We start from the raw sequence: 21,267 nt of genomic DNA, 5'->3' as shown, positions 1-21,267 counted from the left end.
CAGTGTGGGTTTTAACGAATGGGTCATGCAATGGTGGAGATCGATGGGTCGAGATCGACATGGGTTTTGACAAGTGGGTCGTAGAACGGTGGAGATTGGTGTGGTGGAGATCGGTGTGTGGCGAGATTGGTGGATCGGGTTTTGATTTTGCTATGAATTTTGGGTTTTGATTTTGCTATGAATTTTAAGTTTTGATTTTGCTCTTGATTTTGGCTGGATGGTGAGACTAGGTTTTGATTTTGCCCAGAGAGAGTGACACCGGGTTTTGTTTGGTTATTTTTTAATGGGTTTGTGGTTGGCTTGTGGGTTGGTATTTGTTGGGATTGTGGTGGGTTTGAGGTCACAGTGGTGGATGTCTGGAGGTGGTGTGGTTGAGAGGATGGTTGTTGTGTGGTTTTGTGGTTGAGAGAGTGACAACGAGACAAAAATTAGAAAGGAGAGAGATATAATTTGTTTATTATTTTATTGTATATTTTATATTATTTTAATGTGTGGTATTATAAAATAAAAGTTTGGATGTTGGAAGAATTGTAAAATAGTATGATATAATTGATAAAGTAGCTTTTTGAGATGGTAAAATAGGATATGATACAATTTTCAGATGGAGATACTCTAAGTGTTAAAAATTTTAGCATTTGAGCTATAGTGAACTGCTTTGTATTGCTATGTATGATAATCCACTGTAGCTCAAATCTAATAAATATAATAGTATTTTAATACTACTTTAATTAAAATATCTTTTCTCTCTTTCTCACTATTCCTCTTTTCTTCTCACCAAACTCTCTCTCACTATCTTTTCTTCTCTCTCTCTCTCTCTCTCTCTCTCTCTCCAATTAATGAAGTGGTAAAAAAATATAAAACTTTTGATGTTGGGTATATTGTAAAGTGAGTTCTTAAAATAAATAAAGTAGGTTTTTAAAATGTTAAATGCTAAATTTTTTGAGATCCTTAATGAGAATGCTCTAATTGAAGTTTAATATGGTTCTTAATTTGTTGATTTGTCAATTTTTGCATCAATTTCACTCTGTGATGAACACTATAAATTAATTTTGAACTAAGATTTTTTTTAAAATATTTTTTAATGGAATTAAACTAAGATGTTAATATCAAACCTTATAAACACCCCAATAGCTCATTTTGGCAAATTCAAACAATAAATTTATTGTTTGATGGGGGTAGCTTAGCTTGCCAAAAGAGCATGCAAAAAAAGTCAAGATCAACCGGCATATATAACTTGTGTGCGCCTAGCAAAACGGCGTTTTTAGAGATCCAATAGCAATTTAGCAGAGCAAACCCGTAGTGCATATGTATATTTTATTATAGAAAGAAAAGTAACCGATACATGATATGAAAATGAAGCAAAAGACAGTACAAGTGGGCTTTGGCACTGACACTGATTGGATTCAAGCTGGTCATGGATTCCCATGCTCATTTTTCTAACCCCTCCACCACGTGCGCGCTTCATCACCTCCTTAACTCATCAATCACTTCTTTCAAGTCCCCAACTATCCTTTCCTTAAATATATATAAACAAAGATTTTGGATCTAATCCCACGCACACATACATACATACATACATACATATATATATATATATATATGTATGTATGTACATGTACGCGGAGGGTCACACACACAATTGTTAAAAGTTTAAGTTTTTTCATGCCTAGTTGCCTATATATATTTGTCTGTGCATGCAAGAGCTAGTGTGAAAGGGCATGCATATATAATATAATAGTACTGAAATCATCACCGAGGAGATCATATATTTGATATATACTTCTTCTTGTTGAAGCAAAAACACAGAAAGAAGTTTCAAGTTTCTACCGGGTGAAGAAGATGGACAAGTACGAGGTAGTGAAGGATTTGGGAGCTGGGAATTTTGGTGTGGCAAGGCTCTTGAGGCACAAGGAGACCAAGGAGCTTGTTGCCATGAAATACATCGAACGTGGCCTCAAGGTTTGTCTGTTTTCTGTTTGGTTACTGAGAAAATGAGTTTTGATTTTTTTTTTAGTTAATATTGCAATTGATTTAAAGTTAATTAAAAAGGGTGTGTGAGACTGAGTTGAATTGAGAATTATGTTTTGAGAAATCCCAAACATGGGAAAGAAATTTTTGTTAGGCTCTGTTTGTTTCCCGGGAAAAACAATGTAGGAAAGGAAAAGAAAGTTTCAGTCTTGGAATCTTACATTTTTTTTTCATGTTTTAGATGACCCCAGAAACAGATTTTCAAGTAAATGAGTCAAATTGTGATATTTGGTACTTGAATTTGAGTTGTACTCGTTTTATTAACATCACTGGGTTCTAAATAATTTCACATAAATTGCAGATTGATGAGAATGTGGCTAGAGAGATTATCAACCACAGATCACTTCGGCACCCCAACATAATCCGATTCAAGGAGGCTAGTTTTATGTTTTCAAGAATTTGACTAAAAGGGGTTTTGAATTTTCAAGTGAAGTTTTTTAATTTTTGTTGTTTGTTTGTTACAATTTGCAGGTGGTTTTGACCCCCACACATTTGGCTATTGTGATGGAATATGCAGCCGGCGGAGAGCTTTTTGAACGAATCTGCAATGCCGGTAGATTCAGTGAAGATGAGGTAATTAGTATTACTCTCTCTCTCTCTCTCTCTCTTTTCACCTTTACTATAATAAGCTCTCTCTCTCTTTCGCTTACTTTCTCTTGTTTAATTTTAATTGCAGTCATTTTCGTAGTTAATAATATGTGTTAATTTTTCTTTGATTGCTCAGGCTAGATACTTTTTTCAGCAGCTGATCTCTGGTGTCAATTACTGCCATTCCATGGTAACATTAAACTAACACTTTCGTTGATATTAATTGTAGTAAATACAATTATTTATCTTTTATTCTTATTTTACAGCAAATATGCCATAGAGATTTGAAGCTGGAAAACACACTTTTGGATGGAAGCCCTGCACCACGCTTGAAAATTTGTGATTTTGGTTATTCTAAGGTGTGGAAATTGGTTTCATATATTTACTTGTTCTTAGATTTTATTTTTTACAAATATATTTTTAATGTGGGTATTTTATTTATTTATTTTTTTCTTTCTAATCCATGGTATAGTCATCTCTGCTTCATTCAAGACCCAAATCTACAGTTGGAACTCCGGCATATATTGCACCGGAGGTGCTTTCACGGCAAGAATATGACGGCAAGGTAAATCTCTTTGGAAATTTTTAATGTTTTCCCCAGCATATTCTTGGTCCTGGATGGCCTTTTTGTGTGCCTAGTGCTCCACATTTGGGTTTAATCATTGTCGTCTAATGTGCACATAAGCAAGCCATAAAGATAGGTACTAACTAGGATAAGTGTGCGAATAGTTTAAAAAATAAAAAATAAAAAAGCATGATAATATTCATTTTGGCACTATTGAAGTTTTTTAAATAAGTTTCTTTAAAGGATTGGGTACCTCTTTCATTTTGGAAAAGTAACCGTCCTATTATATGGATTACTCTTTATGCCTTGTTTGTACTGTGAAAGGGTTGGCTTCAATGTAAATTGCAAGTTAAAATGGTGCATTTTAGCATTTCCTGCTGTTACATCAATAAGGTTGCCTTTATTTAATGTGCACTTAACATAGACCGTGACTTTTATAGACACTCCATGTGGCCTTCCGGTTTGAAACTTCAGTTTTGGCCGAATTTGAAGGCATGCTTGGTCTTTGCACTGTATTAATTAATAACAACAATGGAGCACTTGTTGACTCCACTGGCTTATGATTGGTTCTTGAATGGTGGAGGTTTATCGCTTCAGCTTCCACCCACAACCATGTGAAAACTTAGTTTTGTCTTTACAAGTGTCACTTTTTTTTTTTTTTCTTAGTGGAAGATAGAGTCTTTGTTTTCTAGAACTATGCCATGCCATGGATGAGGTTAATAACATTTATAAAAAATAAATAAATAAATAAAAATTGGCCAAAGTGCAAAATACACCCCTAAAGTTTGAGGATCTTTTGATTTTGCCTCCTAAAGTTTCAAAATTTTGATCCGCTCTTACTTTAAGGGGTCATTTTGATTGTCAGCTCCTCCATTCACTTTTTGCTAATGTGTCTGTTAAGTATCACAGATGACCCTTAAATGGGTCATCTCTTTATGCATATTATGTCTTCAATTAGTCATCATATACGGCCATACATGTTTTCATGTTTGGCTCATAAAATCGTTTGATATCTTGGGAGTGTTAGTATACTAAAATTGGCCATACATGTTTATGTCACTAGCAACCACCCTAGATGCAGCATATGGTTACTAAATGTAGATAACGAGTGCAAGTTTGAGAGGGAGTTAAAAATTTCCCCTTTCTGCGTAATTTTTATCTTAATTCATTTCTCTTATGTTTCTGGTCATGCTATCCAATAATAAGCAGCTTTCAAGTTTTTGTAAATCGTTTTTTAATGAAACACAACAAGATAAGGTTAAAAGACCTGTTACATGGTATTCTCATTCACATTACAACTTTTAAGTAGCTTTAAACACAGCACTAACTTTAATTAGTTCATTGTAGAAACAATTATATCTTTCTTGCTTTCATTTAGATGGCAGATGTATGGTCATGTGGAGTGACTCTCTATGTTATGCTGGTGGGAGCATATCCTTTCGAAGACCAAGATGATCCCAGGAATTTTAGGAAAACAATTCAGGTAAAAATATCATCTCCAAAGTTTAATAAAATATGAGTGTTTGTTATTTTAGTGTTGACATTTTCTTCCTTTTTTGTCATTCTTCGGCAGAAAATAATGGCTGTTCAGTACAAAATCCCTGACTATGTTCACATATCTCGAGATTGCAAGCACCTGCTCTCTCGCATATTTGTTGCAACTCCATCCAGGGTATGTATCATGCTACTGTTACTAAATTTGGTTCTGATCACTGAAATTTGGGTGAGCTACAATGTATTGCAGCTATCATGTCTGATTAGCTTGTCAATATCATATAAGTATTCTAGAAGACACCTTCTTAAACCTTTTGTTCTCATTGGAAATTACTTTTTAATGAACCCTACAAATTTTATCTTTCCCTATTTCTGAGAAATTTCCTTGGAGCATTAACATTATGTAGAGTAATAATGTGTTTGCTTGCCATTTACTTTGTTATTGAAAAGCCATTTAGCATTGATGGCAAGATTGATTGGTATGGGTGCTCTATGGGGGCCGTATAGGGCATGGATGAAGGAATTTTTTTCCTGATTGAAATTGCAACCCCTCCATACATGATGCCATTTATTGCTCATTCCACTTTTCTACGAAATGCTTAAGGGTTAGATTCATATTTTGAAAGTCATGCATTGTTTCATTTTCTGGGAAGGTGCTTGTTTCTTACTCATAGTTATGCTGTATCTTGCCCCTTTTTTTGTGTGCTGTGTTCTTATTCTCTACATTTCTTATTGTACCATTTTCGAGGTTTCTGTGTAAAATAGTATGTCACTGTCCATAACAAGGTGGCAATAGATCTAGCGAATTTATCCCAGTTACTCATTTCAAGTTTATATTGTTTTAGTTGGCATATCAGTATGATCTCTTCTATTAGGTTCACCTCAAAATTACCATCCCCCTTTTTTTTATTTTTTCTTTTTTCTTTTTTTAAATTGGAGCTCCTGGCAGGACTAAATCCACTCAGTAGGCCACTGTTTGTCACGATCTACTGCAAAGGCAGAATGCTCAGCATTACTTATCGAACCATATAACCTGAATTCCTAATATCCCATTGACTGTCTCTTAGAATTTAACGACTTTTTAGAGCAATTTATAGACTTGAAACCACATGCTGCTTCTGAGGGTTTATATATTGGCTTAGTTGTAATTTGGTTTTCTTTGCTTAGAATGTGCCCCAAAGATTTGATTCATTTGAAGTGCAAATCATAAGCACTATGAGAGCACTCAGTGTCATTTCAGCCTGGCTGGATTCTAATAGAATTTAAGAAGGGGACAATCAGTGTGACTTATGCTTGTGTATTGATTCATTTGATTTAATCCCCAAAACAACTAGGGATCAGTAACACAGTATTTGTTCCTTTTAGTGGCTGGTGTGCTTAATTGATAGGTATGTGTCCCAGCCACTGCTTGAGTTATGTGTTTGTGACATGTACCTGTCATAATAAAAACGCCTTTATTTAATGTTGAGTACTTGGATTGAGCTACTATTTTCTTATGGAACTAACAGCCATTGTTGGTCTTGCAGAGAATTACACTTAAAGACATCAAGAACCACCCTTGGTTTTTAAAGAACTTGCCAAGAGAACTGACTGAGTCTAATCAAGCTATCTATTACCAGAGAGACAACCCAAGCTTCTCTCTTCAAAGCGAGGATGAGATCATGAAAATTGTGGGGGAGGCAAGAAACCCACCTCCATCATCTAGGCCTGTCAGGGGCTTTGGCTGGGGAGCTGAAGAAAATGAGGAAGGCAGCGAAGACATAGATGCAGAGGTGGAGGAAGAAGATGATGAAGAAGATGAGTATGATAAGAGGGTCAAAGAGGTTCATGCAAGTGGAGAATTTCATATCAGTTAAGAAAATCATCTTTCTCCAAGCACTAGATAATTAAAGTGTCTAATTTTGTGAAATTAATATTTACCAAATTTGTGTGAATAATAGTTAATAACTAATGCTACAAACTCAAACAATTGTCAATTCTAAGGGCTATATTTTCTTGCAGTGTAACTTGTAATGTCTGGCCTGTGCATCTAATCTAATATTTGTGTCACTATGGACTCCAAATCTATGAGAAAAGATGGTTGTTGGTTGTCATAAACTATAGTTGTATCATTTTGTCCTCGTCTTCTACTGATCATGCTTTAGGAGGTGCTTGCTCATCTTTAGTGGCCTGACCCAGGCATGGTATGCTATGAGGCTCTTCTGCTAAATTATCATTCTAGGCAAAAAAATCAACTTGAAAAAGTCATTATATACTTAAATAAACATGATTTATGTTATTAATGATAAATCTCACTTGATAAAGTTCAAGATAAACTATCTTAGTAACCCATGAAACAATCTGATAGCCCCACATTTACTTCTTTAATAAAATAAAAGAATGTCAATAATCCACTAGTCAAAACTCAAAATCTTATTTGGAAAATTCTCCAACACCGTATCAATTCATCAGAAATTCCCTTGAAATGGGTTCGATTGAATGGCAACTCCAATCAATTCCAATCCATTCAATTGCAGTTATTGATCTTGGATTTGGGTGTTTAACCTTCTAAGCCAAATAGAGTGAACACTCATGTGGAAAACATCAAATCTCTTAGGAGGTCCATTCACAACAAAATGTCTTTGAACTAGTTTTACTCTCTTGTACATTCTCAAGTACTGCCTTTGAGATATGCCCATCAATATCTTTTTGATATTTGGTATGTCCTTCACTTCCACTTGTACAGAAAATGACTTCCAATTTAGAACATCACTGAAAGGTGGTACATAACTATCAGAAATCAACACTGGCACACACTCAGCATAGATTGCCTCCACAACTCTTGGACTTGCTACTTCATATCCACTTGGGCATAAGCAAAACTTACTCTTCTTCAACATTGAGTTATAAGATACTTTATCAGGAAGTTGGTCATAGACTTGCACTTCTTGGTCTTTGTTTTTCCATTGCTCTAGTAGTAGGTACCTAATGTGGCCATGTAAACGGCCTGCAAAGAAAGCAAGAATTGATCGGCGAGATGGGGCAAGGCCACCTATAAGCCCTGTGATTTCCCCCGTCTTAAGATGGATTTCTGGGAATGATGCATCCTTCGAAGGATTGAATCCTTCAGAAGTATTAGCATTGCACAGAACTCTAATAGACCTGTGAAACAAATGGGGAACAAAGGAAGATGCTCTTGGCCCCTGTAAATATTTCAAAAGATGGGACATCAATTCATAAAGAACTTTGATAATTCCAATAGAACAAGTCATTCCAAAAGATAGGATTGCAATTCAAAAAGAGCTTTAGTAATTCTAATATAACAAGTTATTCCAAATGATGGATGGGAAACAACTCAAAAGTAATTTAGGTGATACTACATAAATTTTGATACCAGGCCTATAAGCTTTGGTTCAACCCAAGACAGCCCTGAAGCTAAAATAGGATTTGGAAGATTCAAATGTAGAACTCTGACCATGGAGTAGGCAATTAGATCTAAATGTAGAGGTCAGACTTATAATTTCTTTTTAATTAGCAAAAACCCACTTGTGTTAGCAATATTAAGAAGTCATAATCAGACCTTTAGCTCTCCACTCGAAAATTTAGCCAAACTATTTCACCAAGGCAGATCAAATTTTCAAAGTGGGTAAACCTAGAACTATTGTGAGATTTATTACTGTTTTATTAGAAATTAATGTTACTGTATGTGTGTGCTGAATGCTGATACCAAGTATAAAGTGTTACTGCTTATCTTTATCTCAAAAAAAGAAAAGAAAAAAAGCATGCGGTACGCGTTACTTATCAACAGTGCGCATTAAAATACTTCAATTTCTAACCAATTTAGTTAACTAGAGTTGGTTCAAAGGACAAGGTTACTCTTTCTATTAAAAAAATTCAACCACTTAGTTCAACAATTAATACTACATAACACTCAATTTCTCAACTTATTGAAATGGTTTATTGTTATTTGTGGGGTTAAAAAAAAAGTAACGAGTCCATGTAAAAATTTGTGAGTAAAAAGTATCCATCACTCACAATCGACCACTTCAACATGTTATGAAATTGGATATATCATAATAATTATTATTTATAAATTTAAATTAAATTTGTAGCTAAAATTCTAAATTAGCAATAAAAAAAAAAGGGTAAAAAGTTTACCCAATCATGGCAAGACAGCATGAAATGATCAGCCCCAAGGCTTCGATTCCAAAAGGGATGTCTATTGGCAATGATGTTTATGTAGTCAACCACAGCACGTTCAATACCATCAATGTCCTTTGAATTGGGCTCGTATAGATACTGAACCATCATGACCACACTAAATGGAAGGAAGTACACTAGGGCCTCATCTGGGTCTCTTGTACGATAAAGTTGTCCCTTCTCCATTTCATGGATGAATCTTCCCTCTGTGGAGTATATACTCCTACATGGACCATTATGAAACATTGGAGGCTCTCCTTCTTCGTATACATAGGCCTTGAACACCTTCTCCATCTCTAGGTAACTCCTACAAAATTTAGAAAAAAAAAAAAAAATCAAAAATCAAAGAGAATTTAACTATGATTAATATATATATAGTTGGGTCCAAGCATTGTGATTCATGTTGGTCCAATCTATACAATTCCATTTGCTTTAATTGTAACCATTATCACCCGTCACTCTTACCCTTTTTGCTTATTATTTCCAATGACACAAACAAAATTACTTAATAGTGTAGAGAGTTTGTGTCATGTTTCAGATTAGATTCCAATTTTCAATTTTGTCGGTTAAAGTTATATATGAAACTATTTCAATTGGAAACCAGTATTCATTTCTGTATTTTAGACAGTAGTGAAGCAAAGAAAAAGCAAGAAACCGTTATAAAACTTTGCAACTTACTCAAGCAACCAACTTCAATTTTATTGCATAGAAGATTCATTTTCACTTTTTTCACTTTAACGGAAACTTTCTCTCTCTACACCACTTTCTCTATCTACTCCCTACGTTCAATGGTAGTCAAATTGGCTTATGAACAAGTTATTGGTGAAACATAAAATTTTATCAACAGTTTCACGCTTTTTTTGCTCCATTACTATATATCCAAAATAATGAAGCTTCAAATTGAAGTTTGGAACTTTGAATTTACAAAAGTAAAACTTGGACCTAATGCAAAAAATGTTATAATTTTTTTAGCATTTTTATGTAATTTCTGTAAATTAATAACAAAATCCATAAATGCATTAAAATTAAAAATGAAACAAGCGTAAGTACAATGTTGCACCTTCAATTATATGTCGAAGTTTAATTTTATCAGTAAACTATCATTGGGTTAATTTAGTACCTAAAATTTTGAAAATAATTCAAGTTTTAATATGTATTTAATCGGTGAATTCAACTTGACTCGCTAATATTTCAAGTTTCGGCAAATTAACAGGTGTGACTCACTATTCACTAACCACAAACACCCAAAATCTATAATTGACACGGTTGACATAAATTGTTGTTGGAGACAATCTGCTATAGTGAGTCAATCTACTCAGACTGAGTTTTGAGCTAACTCTTTGTATAAGTTTCAAAACGTTGTTACTGTTACATTAGAAGTATAAGGAATAAACATTAACATATATGATATATGATACCTATGAAAGGCATTTGCATTCCTATATATTGGGCCCCAAGGAACATAGTCTGGGTCTTGATGAGTTGATGTCAAATTCCTGACCAGAGCAGCTTCTCTTATAGCAGACCTGGCTTTACTCAAACTTGCTTCAATTTTCTGCAACTTTCTGTGTCTTATAGAAGTCACAAAACCTTCATTAAACCCCTTTTGCTTCAATGTTGTCTCTTTCTTTTGTCCCTATAGACCCAACAACATAAAAAATGCAACAGTAATATTAGTAACAAAGTTAGCGAATTAAGAAAAATTAAATGTTGAATGAAAAATTGAGAGTAATTATTAATTCTTACGAGAGTGGGAGGTGATGTTTCTCGAGAATTTGTAGAGCTAAATGGAGTTGGAGCTTCTGATGTTTCTTTTGAATTAGATGGAGTTGGTGCTTCTGATGCTTCATTGTGTTGTGAAGAACTAATAATAAATGGAGTTGGAGTGGGAGCTTCTGCTACATCAACCAATTCAGAGGTTTTCTCTATGGAGAAAGTTGTAGAATTGAAACTCAAGAAACAGATTATAACAATTAGAGGTATAATTATGAGTAAGAGAACCAAAAAAGAAGCAAAAGAAGAGCGAGTGACAAATGAAGAGAACAATGGCTTGTCCATCTATGATTCCACAAGCTTCTATAGTTCTAGCACAACCACGCTGTCCAGAATCTAGTTGAATTACAAAGAGAGTAAACAATATATTATGGTGTGGGATTCGTTACTTAATTTGTACTTATTCTTTGCTTGTTGCGCATGAATAATATGCTTGTTGTCTTGATAGAAACGTTCAGTATATGGCCAAATTAAAAGGGAGGGTCTTGTGTGGCTGAGCAAGCGTTTTTTTTTTTTTTTTTTTCTAATTTTTTGTGTGACAAAGCAAGTTGATGTGTTTGCCATGCACTTGCTTCAAATTTGGCCTTGTTGGTCACAATTGTATCCGACGATTTATTTTGAATTTGATTCTTTTCTGTCATAAAATCTTGTATAGATCCTGGTGATTTTAAAATTATCCTTCTGAAAAACAAAAAAAAAACAAAACAAAACAAGAAATTTGAAAGAGAGGAAATAAAAATTTAGATTAGTTTTGAAGTTTCCATTTTTGGAATTCCAACAAAAAGAGAGAAGTTGCTTTTAACAAATCTGTCGGTGTACCACTACAAGAGAGGCATAGTGGATTTATATAGTGTGTGTGTGTGTGAGAGAGAGAGAGAGAGAGAGAGGAATACTAAAGAGACTTCAAAAATAACCTCTGTATAAATTAAGGAGTATTAAAAAAAAGTTTAAGTTAAGGGTATAAGGGTAAATTACTTTAAAATTAACATTAATTTCCTAAAATTAGGACACACATTTTATACTTTCCTCACACTCCCAAAAGTTATTATGACTTTTAAATAGAGTTTGTAATGTACCTTTGTGTTAAAACTTCTTTCCCCTCCCTTGTGTTGTATGTTTGTTTCTAAAAAAAAAAAAAAAAAAAGTACACATTTTAGACATTAACTACCACTAATTGCGGCTACAATTTAAAATTTTCATCTTTTATTTTTTTTAAAGCCTCTAAACAAGGCATGCTAAAATTACTCGTATGTTCTTAATTCTTATAGTCACTATCAACGTTAGAATCACTTATGTGTACAAATAATGATCATGTTTTATATTTTATGTAAATTATAATTATTTTCACACTATTTGAGAGTAGTTTAATCAGGGGTGGCGATTCGTGTTCGCTTGTTAAGTTTGTGTTGTATTAACTCATGAGTATTTGATTATATAGGTCAACACTAACCCGACATGTTTATTAAACGAGTTAAAATTTCTCAATCCTAACACGACTAATTTATTAAATAGGTCAGTCGTGTTGACCTGTTTATCAGATTTTATTAAAATGAAAAAAAATTATAATAAACAAATAAATATTTTTAATATAAAATTCAAAACTAATGAGTAATTGCATCATAAATAATCATTCAAAACTAAAGTATATTTCAATATCACAAATAATTAATCACAATATATCAAAGAAAATAAACCACAACAACTAATAAATTTATATACCTAAAGTTTGAAGAGTATATTGGAAAAATGTCATTTGATTAAACGGATCAGACAGGTCAAACAGGTTCCATATGTTGAACACTAACTCAACCTGTTTATTAAATGAGTCGATCGTGTCAACCCGAATATGAAACGAACTTATTAAGCTTCAACCTATAACCTGCTAATTTCATGTCGTACGTGTCGTGTCAAATTCGCTGATCGTGTCCAATTTTTTCACTCCTAAGTTTAATAACCTATTTAAATGTACTTCAATAACAGGCCCACTATGTGATGTTAAACCTTTTTTTTTTTAATTTTTGGACACAGCTTATGTCGAGTGCATTAGTGCATTAGTCACGTTAAGATACAGACAACTATCCAAAATTGGGCATACATTTGCATACTAACATGTCTAGTGCAACTTATGCATTGGATACAATCCCAGTCCTTTAGTTTTTACAATGTACGGTGATATTTATCATAACTCTCTTGTATTAGGACAAGAGACTTTGTCTTTTTCTTTTTTTTAAGTGAGTGTGTTGTGCAGGGGAAAGGGGTGGTGTCAAATTCAAACGTAAATTAAATTTTCTACCCATAGAAGTAACACCAAACAATGTAACAAAGCCAGAAGGGAACATCATTTGATGCATTTTCTTTAAAACATAAAATATGTACATGTTTTCAAAACTACCATTATTAATTTAAATTTTAATGAAATAGAGGTATTGACTTTTTATTTTATTTTTTCAAAAAAGAAATGACGTATTTGAAAATTTATTTAGTAACCTTTTAAAAAATAATACTATATTTTGAGACATCCTAAAATAGAATATAGAACTAAAAATTCAAGAATCATGGAATCTTATCATTCCTATTTGTACGCCACAAAGCCCTAGACAACTTTATGCCACACATTGCCACTAAGGAAAACCCTAAAAGTATTATAAATATTATTAAATAATGCTTATAAACTAATGTGACAATAAATGTTATTGTTGGGCTTCAAATACATAATAAGTAAATATTCGAATTGTTTTTCTGTTGATTGATGACAGTAACACATCAACTTGTAAGCTCTTCGTAATAAAATTTGTAGTAGTATTCCTGACCTCACTTCTTTCCTAAAGTTTAAAAAGGGGATTGATTTTCAAAAAAAAAGTTTAAAAGGGAAAAAAAAAATTCTAAAATCACATGAGATTGACCTCCAAGTTATTTTCGTACACATGTAAAGTTTTGGCACCTTAAAGCACGTACCAGTTAGCCCTTTCTCCAAGAGTGATAATGGATTGGGTTTTTGATGCGTGTTTAGGTTTGGGCTAATTGAAAATAGCTCCACTCTTTTAAATCCAATTAATCTACACGTATTGCAACAATATTGAAATACAATTATATTATATTATATTATATTATGAAAAAAATTATGTAACTAAAATTATCATGTAATATAGGTAAAATTTTGAACCCATAATTATTATTGCAAAGGAGGGTAAAATAGTTATAGTTCTTGGAGTTCAACCCAATTTTTGAAACAGAACATTCGGTGGGTTTTTTGTTTTTACTAATGAAGTATTTTTGTTAGATATATATAGAGGATTTATTTTCCCAGTTTTAAGCTCAAAGAAAAAAAAAAGTAGTTTCCCTTTTGGGTTTTTTTTTTTTTTGATAAGAAGCATGAAATATTCATTCAACTTGAAAAGAGTTACAACAGAGTTAGCATACAAACACTGGGAGAAAATCATAGACAATTACACACCACTCTCCTTAATGAACCCGAGAGCCCAGCAATATTTCTGAGTTTGCATATTAACATTTTTTGGGTCTCTTTTCTTGGGCTCTAGAGGTGGGCTCATTAAAAGAAGAGATATTACTTGTGGTATTTGGGCTGGGAAGTACTTGGGCCAAAGAAGAAAACATTTGAAAGCCCAAAACCGATTTTTGGCCTTAGAGGACCATTGGGAAACACGAGAGTGCTCAATAGAGGAGGGTGCTTGGCTCAAGGAGCAAACCACTGCCAGCACAGTTGAACTACTGCCTTTCTCCATACCCAGGCTCACCAGACTAACAGCCGCCGGAATTTGAAAACCGGTATCTTCCTCTCTTCTTTCTTCCTCCGACCCTCCTCGACAAGTAGCACCATGTTTCTCAAAAACCCCCTTCCTCCAATCGGACAAAACTTGAGACCTAGACCGAAGAAACCCACCAAAACCCAAAACACCACAAATAAAGCAAAAGGAAGGAAGCCACTCCATTTGAAGACTAGATCTGAAATAGAACTGGAAGATCTTTATTCCTCTATCTGCATACCTTAGATCCAAACCCAACTTCCAGGCAGATCTCGGAGTGGACTTGAAAGCTCGCACTGACTAACAGCCGCCGGAATTTGAAAACCGGTATCTTCCTCTCTTCTTTCTTCCTCCGACCCTCCTCGACAAGTAGCACCATGTTTCTCAAAAACCCCCTTCCTCCAATCGGACAAAACTTGAGACCTAGACCGAAGAAACCCACCAAAACCCAAAACACCACAAATAAAGCAAAAGGAAGGAAGCCACTCCATTTGAAGACTAGATCTGAAATAGAACTGGAAGATCTTTATTCCTCTATCTGCATACCTTAGATCCAAACCCAACTTCCAGGCAGATCTCGGAGTGGACTTGAAAGCTCGCACGCGCTCCTCTAAGATGTCCGATCTCATGGCTGAAGCAGAGCTTTCATCTTCCTCAAACATGGTGAGATGAAAAAGCAGAAGTCCTCCAGTGGTAGCTAGATCCATGTTGCTGAGGGGACCTTGAAGGCTACAGAGATTTAGAGACTACCCGAATAGGGAGAGAGAGCTTGTACCAGGCAAGAGAAACAAAAACTCCTACTGAGGGAGAGAGAAAAACTTTCTCTCTCCCCCAGCAGGAGAGAGAGAGAGAAAAAAAAAAAAACCTTTGTCGGTTTCCCTCTTGTTTGTGAATTCATGTTTGGTCAGCACTAATAATGTATTATCTAAAACAAGCTTGTTGTTACTGTTTACTTTACTTGGTAGCTCATTATTTGTCCAACTCCATACACTTCATATTAAACATATATATTTGGTTTAGTAGCATCAGAAGTAGTCAACTATTTTGATATCTTAGGTCAGAAGATATGCTAGTACGAACTACTATGAAGTATAAAAATAATAATAAATTATTCCCAGCAAAATAATAATAATAATAATAATCTTTTGACTACTTTTACTGAGCCTTTTGTTTGTTTGTTTTTGGTTGTATTTTTTCAATTTTTGTTGCATAAATAGACAACTCCAATTGTTTTTGGCTTTATTGATTCCTCTTTTTTCCTTATTTTTGAAATAAATTTATCTCTTTATCAACATAAACAAAAGCACATCAATTGGCCAAAGTTATGTAACATGTGAGTGATAATGTGTCATTTCCCTTTGGCATGCATATTTATATACATGCATGATCGATGTGGTATTGACGAGCAGAGACTATATAAGATATGCTTACTCCTCAGTCATTGTAATTTCCAATGATTATTATTTTTTTTTCATTTATCTATTTCAAAATAATAGCTTGTGACTTTCCTTGAGGTGAGTTTCACAAATTTTTTAATATGCATGCATCTATGGCTAACTCTAACATACGTTGTGTTCAATGGGAAATAATAGTTCAAGTACCAAATATACTGTTAAGTATAAAAAATAATATAGATAATTCAGATCAGCTCAAACAAGTGAAGTAAATAGTCTCTAAACATAATTCACTACCGTAGCAACCGCTTAATTAATTAACTGAGTCAATCTCTAAAAAATCGAAACTTCCAGCACAACACCATTATTATTCCTCTTAATCAGCTCAAACACACAAACCTCTTTTACTTGCAGACCATTTGCCTTTGCAAATGTAGACCATCCAGAAGAAAATGAACCTGATCGTTTCCCTCTAGCAATCGAGAACAACACCTTCCATGATTTATCCCCAACTTTAAGCGTAACATATTGTCCACTTTGAATATACTTTTTCTGGGTAAAGCTAACTGGTATACTCTGCACAAGATAGATAGCATTGTATTCATTAGTACTATATATATATATATATATACTAGCAAAACCTTGACAACGTTATGCTTATGCATGCTTAATTTAAATTGAAAGCTTACCGAGTACCATTTATTCACGAAAGATTCTTGCATGACAACCATGACATGAGGATTTTTCGATTTGAAGCCACTAGCTTTCTTAAGAGCTATAGCTTTATCTATATTAGTCAATTGTGGGATCCTTGCATGAAGCTTAGATTTTTGGCTCCTAATTCTGCCACTTGTAGAAGTAGTTTTCATTTTCTTCCGACGTGGTAAGAGTGATGTATCCCTTCGCTTTGGGCGTAGAGGACCTGAGTTGGGTAAGATTTGAATAGAAGTATCACTATCATCAGTATCTTTTTCGTCACACTGACCCTCCTCATGACCACTGGAGCTTTTGGAAGGATAGTCTACTTCTGTTGCACTAGGATCAAATATGAGCACGTGAAAATGTGAATTTCCCTCATATCTGAAAACTACTAAGTAACCCAGCTTCAGAGAGTAATACTCGGCAAATTCTCGCCAGCCCTTTTGTAACCAAACCTCACCTTCGTGTTTGGTCAGCCCTACCTCCCATTTTGCACCATTTGGAAGCGTAAGAAATGCCAAGCTGGATAATTTTTCTCCATATTTACTTGTAAATTTTTTTGGAATGGTCTACAAATTAAGAATCTTCAGTTACTAATACATCTAAATGCAATGTAAGCATTAATTGTAATATACACACAAAATCATATGCAGTTTTCAAAATTTGCAAATAAATATACCAAGATGAATATCATATATACACGCATGGTACAATCTGAATAAAACAAACAGCTAGCCTATTAAGTTCATGTTTCTTAATTATTATCACATTTTTTGACTCAAAAGGAGAGTGAGAGATGTAAGTATTCTTACAAGCCTGCCATTGCGAAGATTTTTGTGGAGAATAATCTGGAAAAAATGTGTCCCTTCCGTAAGATCACATGGGGCATCAGCATGGCCTCTTCGGTTTTGATAAGTCATATTAGTTGAACTTGAAAGTGTTGCACTGCATGTGTACATATGACATTTGAGTGTAAGATACTAAAATGCACTATTAAGAATAATTAAATTCAAGGAAAATGTTAAAATACTATCAATTTATTATAAAATGCCTACGAATTGACATGATTATAAATAATATTAAAGTCATATCAACAACATAATAAAAATTATCTTTACCAAAATATATATATATATAATAAAAATTCTTGAATTACTTTTTTGCTATGTTTAAAAGTTAACACATCATTTTATAAGAAATATAATTTTTATTTATCTTAGAATCACCGTAAATCCAATTAAATAGAGTAGAGAGTAGTCAATTTAATCAATCATATATACAATTTTTTTTTTAAAAAAATATATATATATATATATATATAAAAGCAATCATAGCCATAGTTGTTAAACTTAGACTAGTGTAAGCTCTTGGCTACTTTAATCATACACTCCCTATTATTAAAATGTCAAATTTATTTTGGAATAAATCTTTTGTTCCATAAGAGAGTTATTGTTTCCACTATCATTGAATGCTCATTAAGCTAGTGATATATGTCTCAGAAAAATAAAAAATAAAAAATCAAAGAAATATACAACAGCATATAGTGCTGGCCCAAGACATTTTGGGGCTTTAAGCGAAAACTAAAAATGGGCCTTTTTTATACTTATATATTAATTAAATTAATGTTAATTAATATTTATATATTACAATATATTTCATTTAAAATATATTTTCTTGCTTTTTAATTAAATTTTTGTATTCAAGTTTTCTAACATCTCTTTTTCTTCTAAATTATTTTGAAGTTCATTATCAAGATTTGTTGTATTGCAAAATTGAACATTATTGTTATCTTGCAATTGTATCATTTCATTATCTTCTAGTTCTTTTTGGTGAATTTCTTGCTCATTTGTGATATTTTCATCTAAATTTTGTGTTATATTTTATTTATTACTAATAACAAATTTATCTATTGATCCTTTTTGAGACTCAATTATTATTTTTTTCTTTTTTTCTTTTTTAAGTTTTTCATATCCAGATGCATATTTTCTAGTAAACATTTCTAATCAAACAATATATTTATAAAGACAAAAATAAAAAATAACTTTCAAGTGTAGAGCAAATGAGAAATAGAACCTGATTTATATAAAAAATATTGTTAGAGTTTCACTCAACAATAACAGGTTTTTAGCAACCTCAACGTACATAAACAAAGACTTATTCAATATATTACCACTAACTAATATATATATATATAAACACAAGATTAAAAATAAAAATAAAAAAAATTTAAACACAAGCATAACAAAAATTTAAGCACAGCCATAACACAAGGCTTATTAATAAGTCCCACCCAAAAAGAAACACAAAACAAATAGAATCTAATATAATAATATACTAATAATATCTATAACCCAAAAAAGAAAAACGCAGGCTTAAAAAATTAAAAAATAAAATAAAAATAAAGAGAAAGGCTGAAAGCCAAGCGTCCAATTCCCAAATAAATTATACCTGATACGCAGAAAACTCAAAAACGACAAAACCTAGAGCAGAGGCGCAGAGCACTGGGCAGTTTAGAGGCGGAGAGCAGAGAAGGAATGAGAGAGGAGAAGAAAGCTGTGGAGACAATCAGAGAAAGAATGAGATGAGAGAGGCGGAGAGCAGAGGGAACGGTAAAACTAAAAATGGTAGACAAATTTATTTGGAAGCAGAATGTAAAGAAATTTCAGGCCTTAGTCAAAAATAGAAGAGGAATATAATATATTTGTCATTTATGGTTGGATCTTATCAGCAAATTATTAGCAAGAATTAAGAGATGACCATTCTGACTACCTATATCACCTTAATAAGAGGACATTTTGTGTTTCAATGGAGTCATCCACAACCACAAGAATGAGGAATCACATAATAAAAGATGTAAGCTTTTTTACATTACATGATCGAGTCAAAAGAAAACGAAAATAAGAAGTGAAAGTGAGTTCTAGAAAATATACCCAACAGTAGTATAGCACTTTGAACTAAGCTTTTGGCTGGGCAAAATGTGTTGAACGGTCTTGTGAGTTGTGAATGTGATGGGTATCTCTCTCTCTCTTCCAAAAACAAAGAAAAGAAAGATGAAACTTATTTTGAAGATTTGAGCTACAAAGCCTGTCACCCAAAAGTCTCTTTTCTTTTCAAATCTCCAATTCCAAACCGTTTGTTTTTTGTGTGTGTGTGTGGGAACAGTACTGTGTTGCTTGACTGTCCACTGTCTCCCCGTTTGTTTGTTTGTTTGTTTGCGTGTGTGAGTCGGAACAGTACTGCTGCATATAGCAGTTAGCAGAGGCCTCAGTACTCACTCCACACTCTACTGTATCCCATTTATTTGAGTTTTTAAATTGATTTAGAAAACAAAGCTAAATTAGGATGAGATTATTTCTATCAATTGTGTAAAAATAAAATTGTACTTGAAAAGAATTGTGAATTTTTTTAATAAAAAAAAAAATGAACTATAGAAATAAATAGACTTAAAATAAATGAAATGAAAAGATTTTTATTTTTATTTTTTAATTTGAGTATGCATTCAAATTATGCATTTAATCCAGGCATTGTAAACTCATAAACAATCACACATTTTTCAAGTATCGCAAACAATATGAATTAAACAAACAGCTGGGCAGTCAAGTTCAGATTTCTTAATTAGCATCAGATTTTCTAATGTGTGTGAGAGAGATGCAAGTCCTCTTACAAGCCTTCCATTTTGAAGAGTTTGGGTGAGAATTATAATTCTGAAAAAACTGCTAGGCCTTATCAGAAGTGTTGCATTGTGTACACTTGACTTTTGGGAGTAAATGCAACAAAGCTATAAAGTCTGAATATTTGGCTTTGATTTTTGCAAGCTACCTGCTTCATTAAAATTCAAGAGAACTGCTAAAGTGATATCGTGTTTATTTTAGAAAACTTACTAATTATGTGATGACGAATAAGATTGGAGCCATATCAGGAATATGATAGAAATCCATGAATTACTCTTTTTGTTTTGTTTAAAAATTAATGCATCATTTTATGAGAGATATAATAAAATTTGCAATAATTTTCAATTAAAAAGAGTGAAGAGTATTCAATTTAATCAATCATAAGCATAGTTTTTCAACTTGGACTTAGATTACGCTCTTGGTAACTCAGATCATCGATTTATTCTCTCTATCATAATTTGAGTCTTTTTATCATAACAGAAAAAATATTTTTAAAATATTGATAAATCAATCTAAAACATACAAAAGAATTTTATATTAACACACACACACATATATATATAATGATATATAGGACAAATTATATTATTTTTTTTCTCCCCTAGCTATATGGTGCACTTGCAATGTCTCCAATAATAAATATTGACTATATATAAACACTTTATTTCCTATAATTCGAATTTTCATCAAATTTAATAAAATATTCAAATTTCTTTTAGACAAATTTTACAAAGTACTTAACTTTTTTCATTAAATTTGATAAAATCCTAGTGACAAGTAAAGTGTTTATTATAAATAATTAATGATAGGCATTGCTTAAATTCGAAAAGATTTAATAATTTACAAATAAAGTATTTTATTAATTTTTTAAAATAAAATTAGTAAATAAAAAAGATTTTTTGTATTTAACTTATTCTAACAATATTTCTGCTTTGGTTGGTGGCGTGAAGGATCTTGTGAGTTGTAAATGTGATTGGTATTGGGGTATTTGACAGGGAAGTGCGAACTCCCTTTGTTTCTCTCCCAAAAACAATGCAATGAAAGATGAGATTTTAGCAGATTTGGGCTACAAAAGTCTCACACCCAAAAATATAAATAATTGTTCAGTTTGA

At 32.8% G+C, this 21,267-nt stretch overlaps 3 protein-coding genes across 3 annotated transcripts; 1 reads left to right on the top strand and 2 right to left on the bottom strand.

The window, feature by feature from the left end:
• Positions 1–1,589: 1,589 nt before the first annotated feature.
• LOC112000856 (serine/threonine-protein kinase SRK2A) lies at positions 1,590–6,772 on the top strand. The gene is made up of 9 exons (XM_024033024.2): positions 1,590–1,959; positions 2,330–2,404; positions 2,500–2,601; positions 2,753–2,806; positions 2,883–2,975; positions 3,089–3,181; positions 4,560–4,664; positions 4,755–4,853; positions 6,202–6,772. Exons 1-9 carry the CDS (start codon positions 1,840–1,842, stop codon positions 6,529–6,531), a joined length of 1,071 nt encoding a protein of 356 aa, XP_023888792.1. The 5' UTR covers positions 1,590–1,839; the 3' UTR covers positions 6,532–6,772.
• Positions 6,773–6,847: 75 nt separating this feature from the next.
• LOC112000876 (probable glycosyltransferase At5g03795) lies at positions 6,848–10,959 on the bottom strand. Its single transcript, XM_024033049.2, has 4 exons — positions 10,601–10,959; positions 10,273–10,490; positions 8,813–9,161; positions 6,848–7,857 (listed from the first exon to the last, which is right to left on the bottom strand). Exons 1-4 carry the CDS (start codon positions 10,910–10,912, stop codon positions 7,192–7,194), a joined length of 1,545 nt encoding a protein of 514 aa, XP_023888817.2. The 5' UTR covers positions 10,913–10,959; the 3' UTR covers positions 6,848–7,191.
• A 5,109-nt stretch (positions 10,960–16,068) lies between these two features.
• Positions 16,069–19,546, bottom strand: LOC112000845 (B3 domain-containing transcription factor VRN1). The gene is made up of 5 exons (XM_024033012.2): positions 19,415–19,546; positions 18,933–19,037; positions 17,297–17,429; positions 16,475–17,053; positions 16,069–16,361 (listed from the first exon to the last, which is right to left on the bottom strand). Exons 3-5 carry the CDS (start codon positions 17,402–17,404, stop codon positions 16,119–16,121), a joined length of 930 nt encoding a protein of 309 aa, XP_023888780.2. The 5' UTR covers positions 17,405–17,429; positions 18,933–19,037; positions 19,415–19,546; the 3' UTR covers positions 16,069–16,118.
• Between the last annotated feature and the right edge of the window lie 1,721 nt (positions 19,547–21,267).

This window comes from Quercus suber, unplaced genomic scaffold, assembly GCF_002906115.3.
Source record: "Quercus suber isolate HL8 unplaced genomic scaffold, Cork oak 2.0 scaffold_31, whole genome shotgun sequence".
Lineage (NCBI taxonomy): Eukaryota > Viridiplantae > Streptophyta > Magnoliopsida > Fagales > Fagaceae > Quercus > Quercus suber.
The sequence above is the reverse complement of the archived record's forward strand: the minus strand, read 5'-3'. Positions and strand labels throughout refer to the sequence as shown.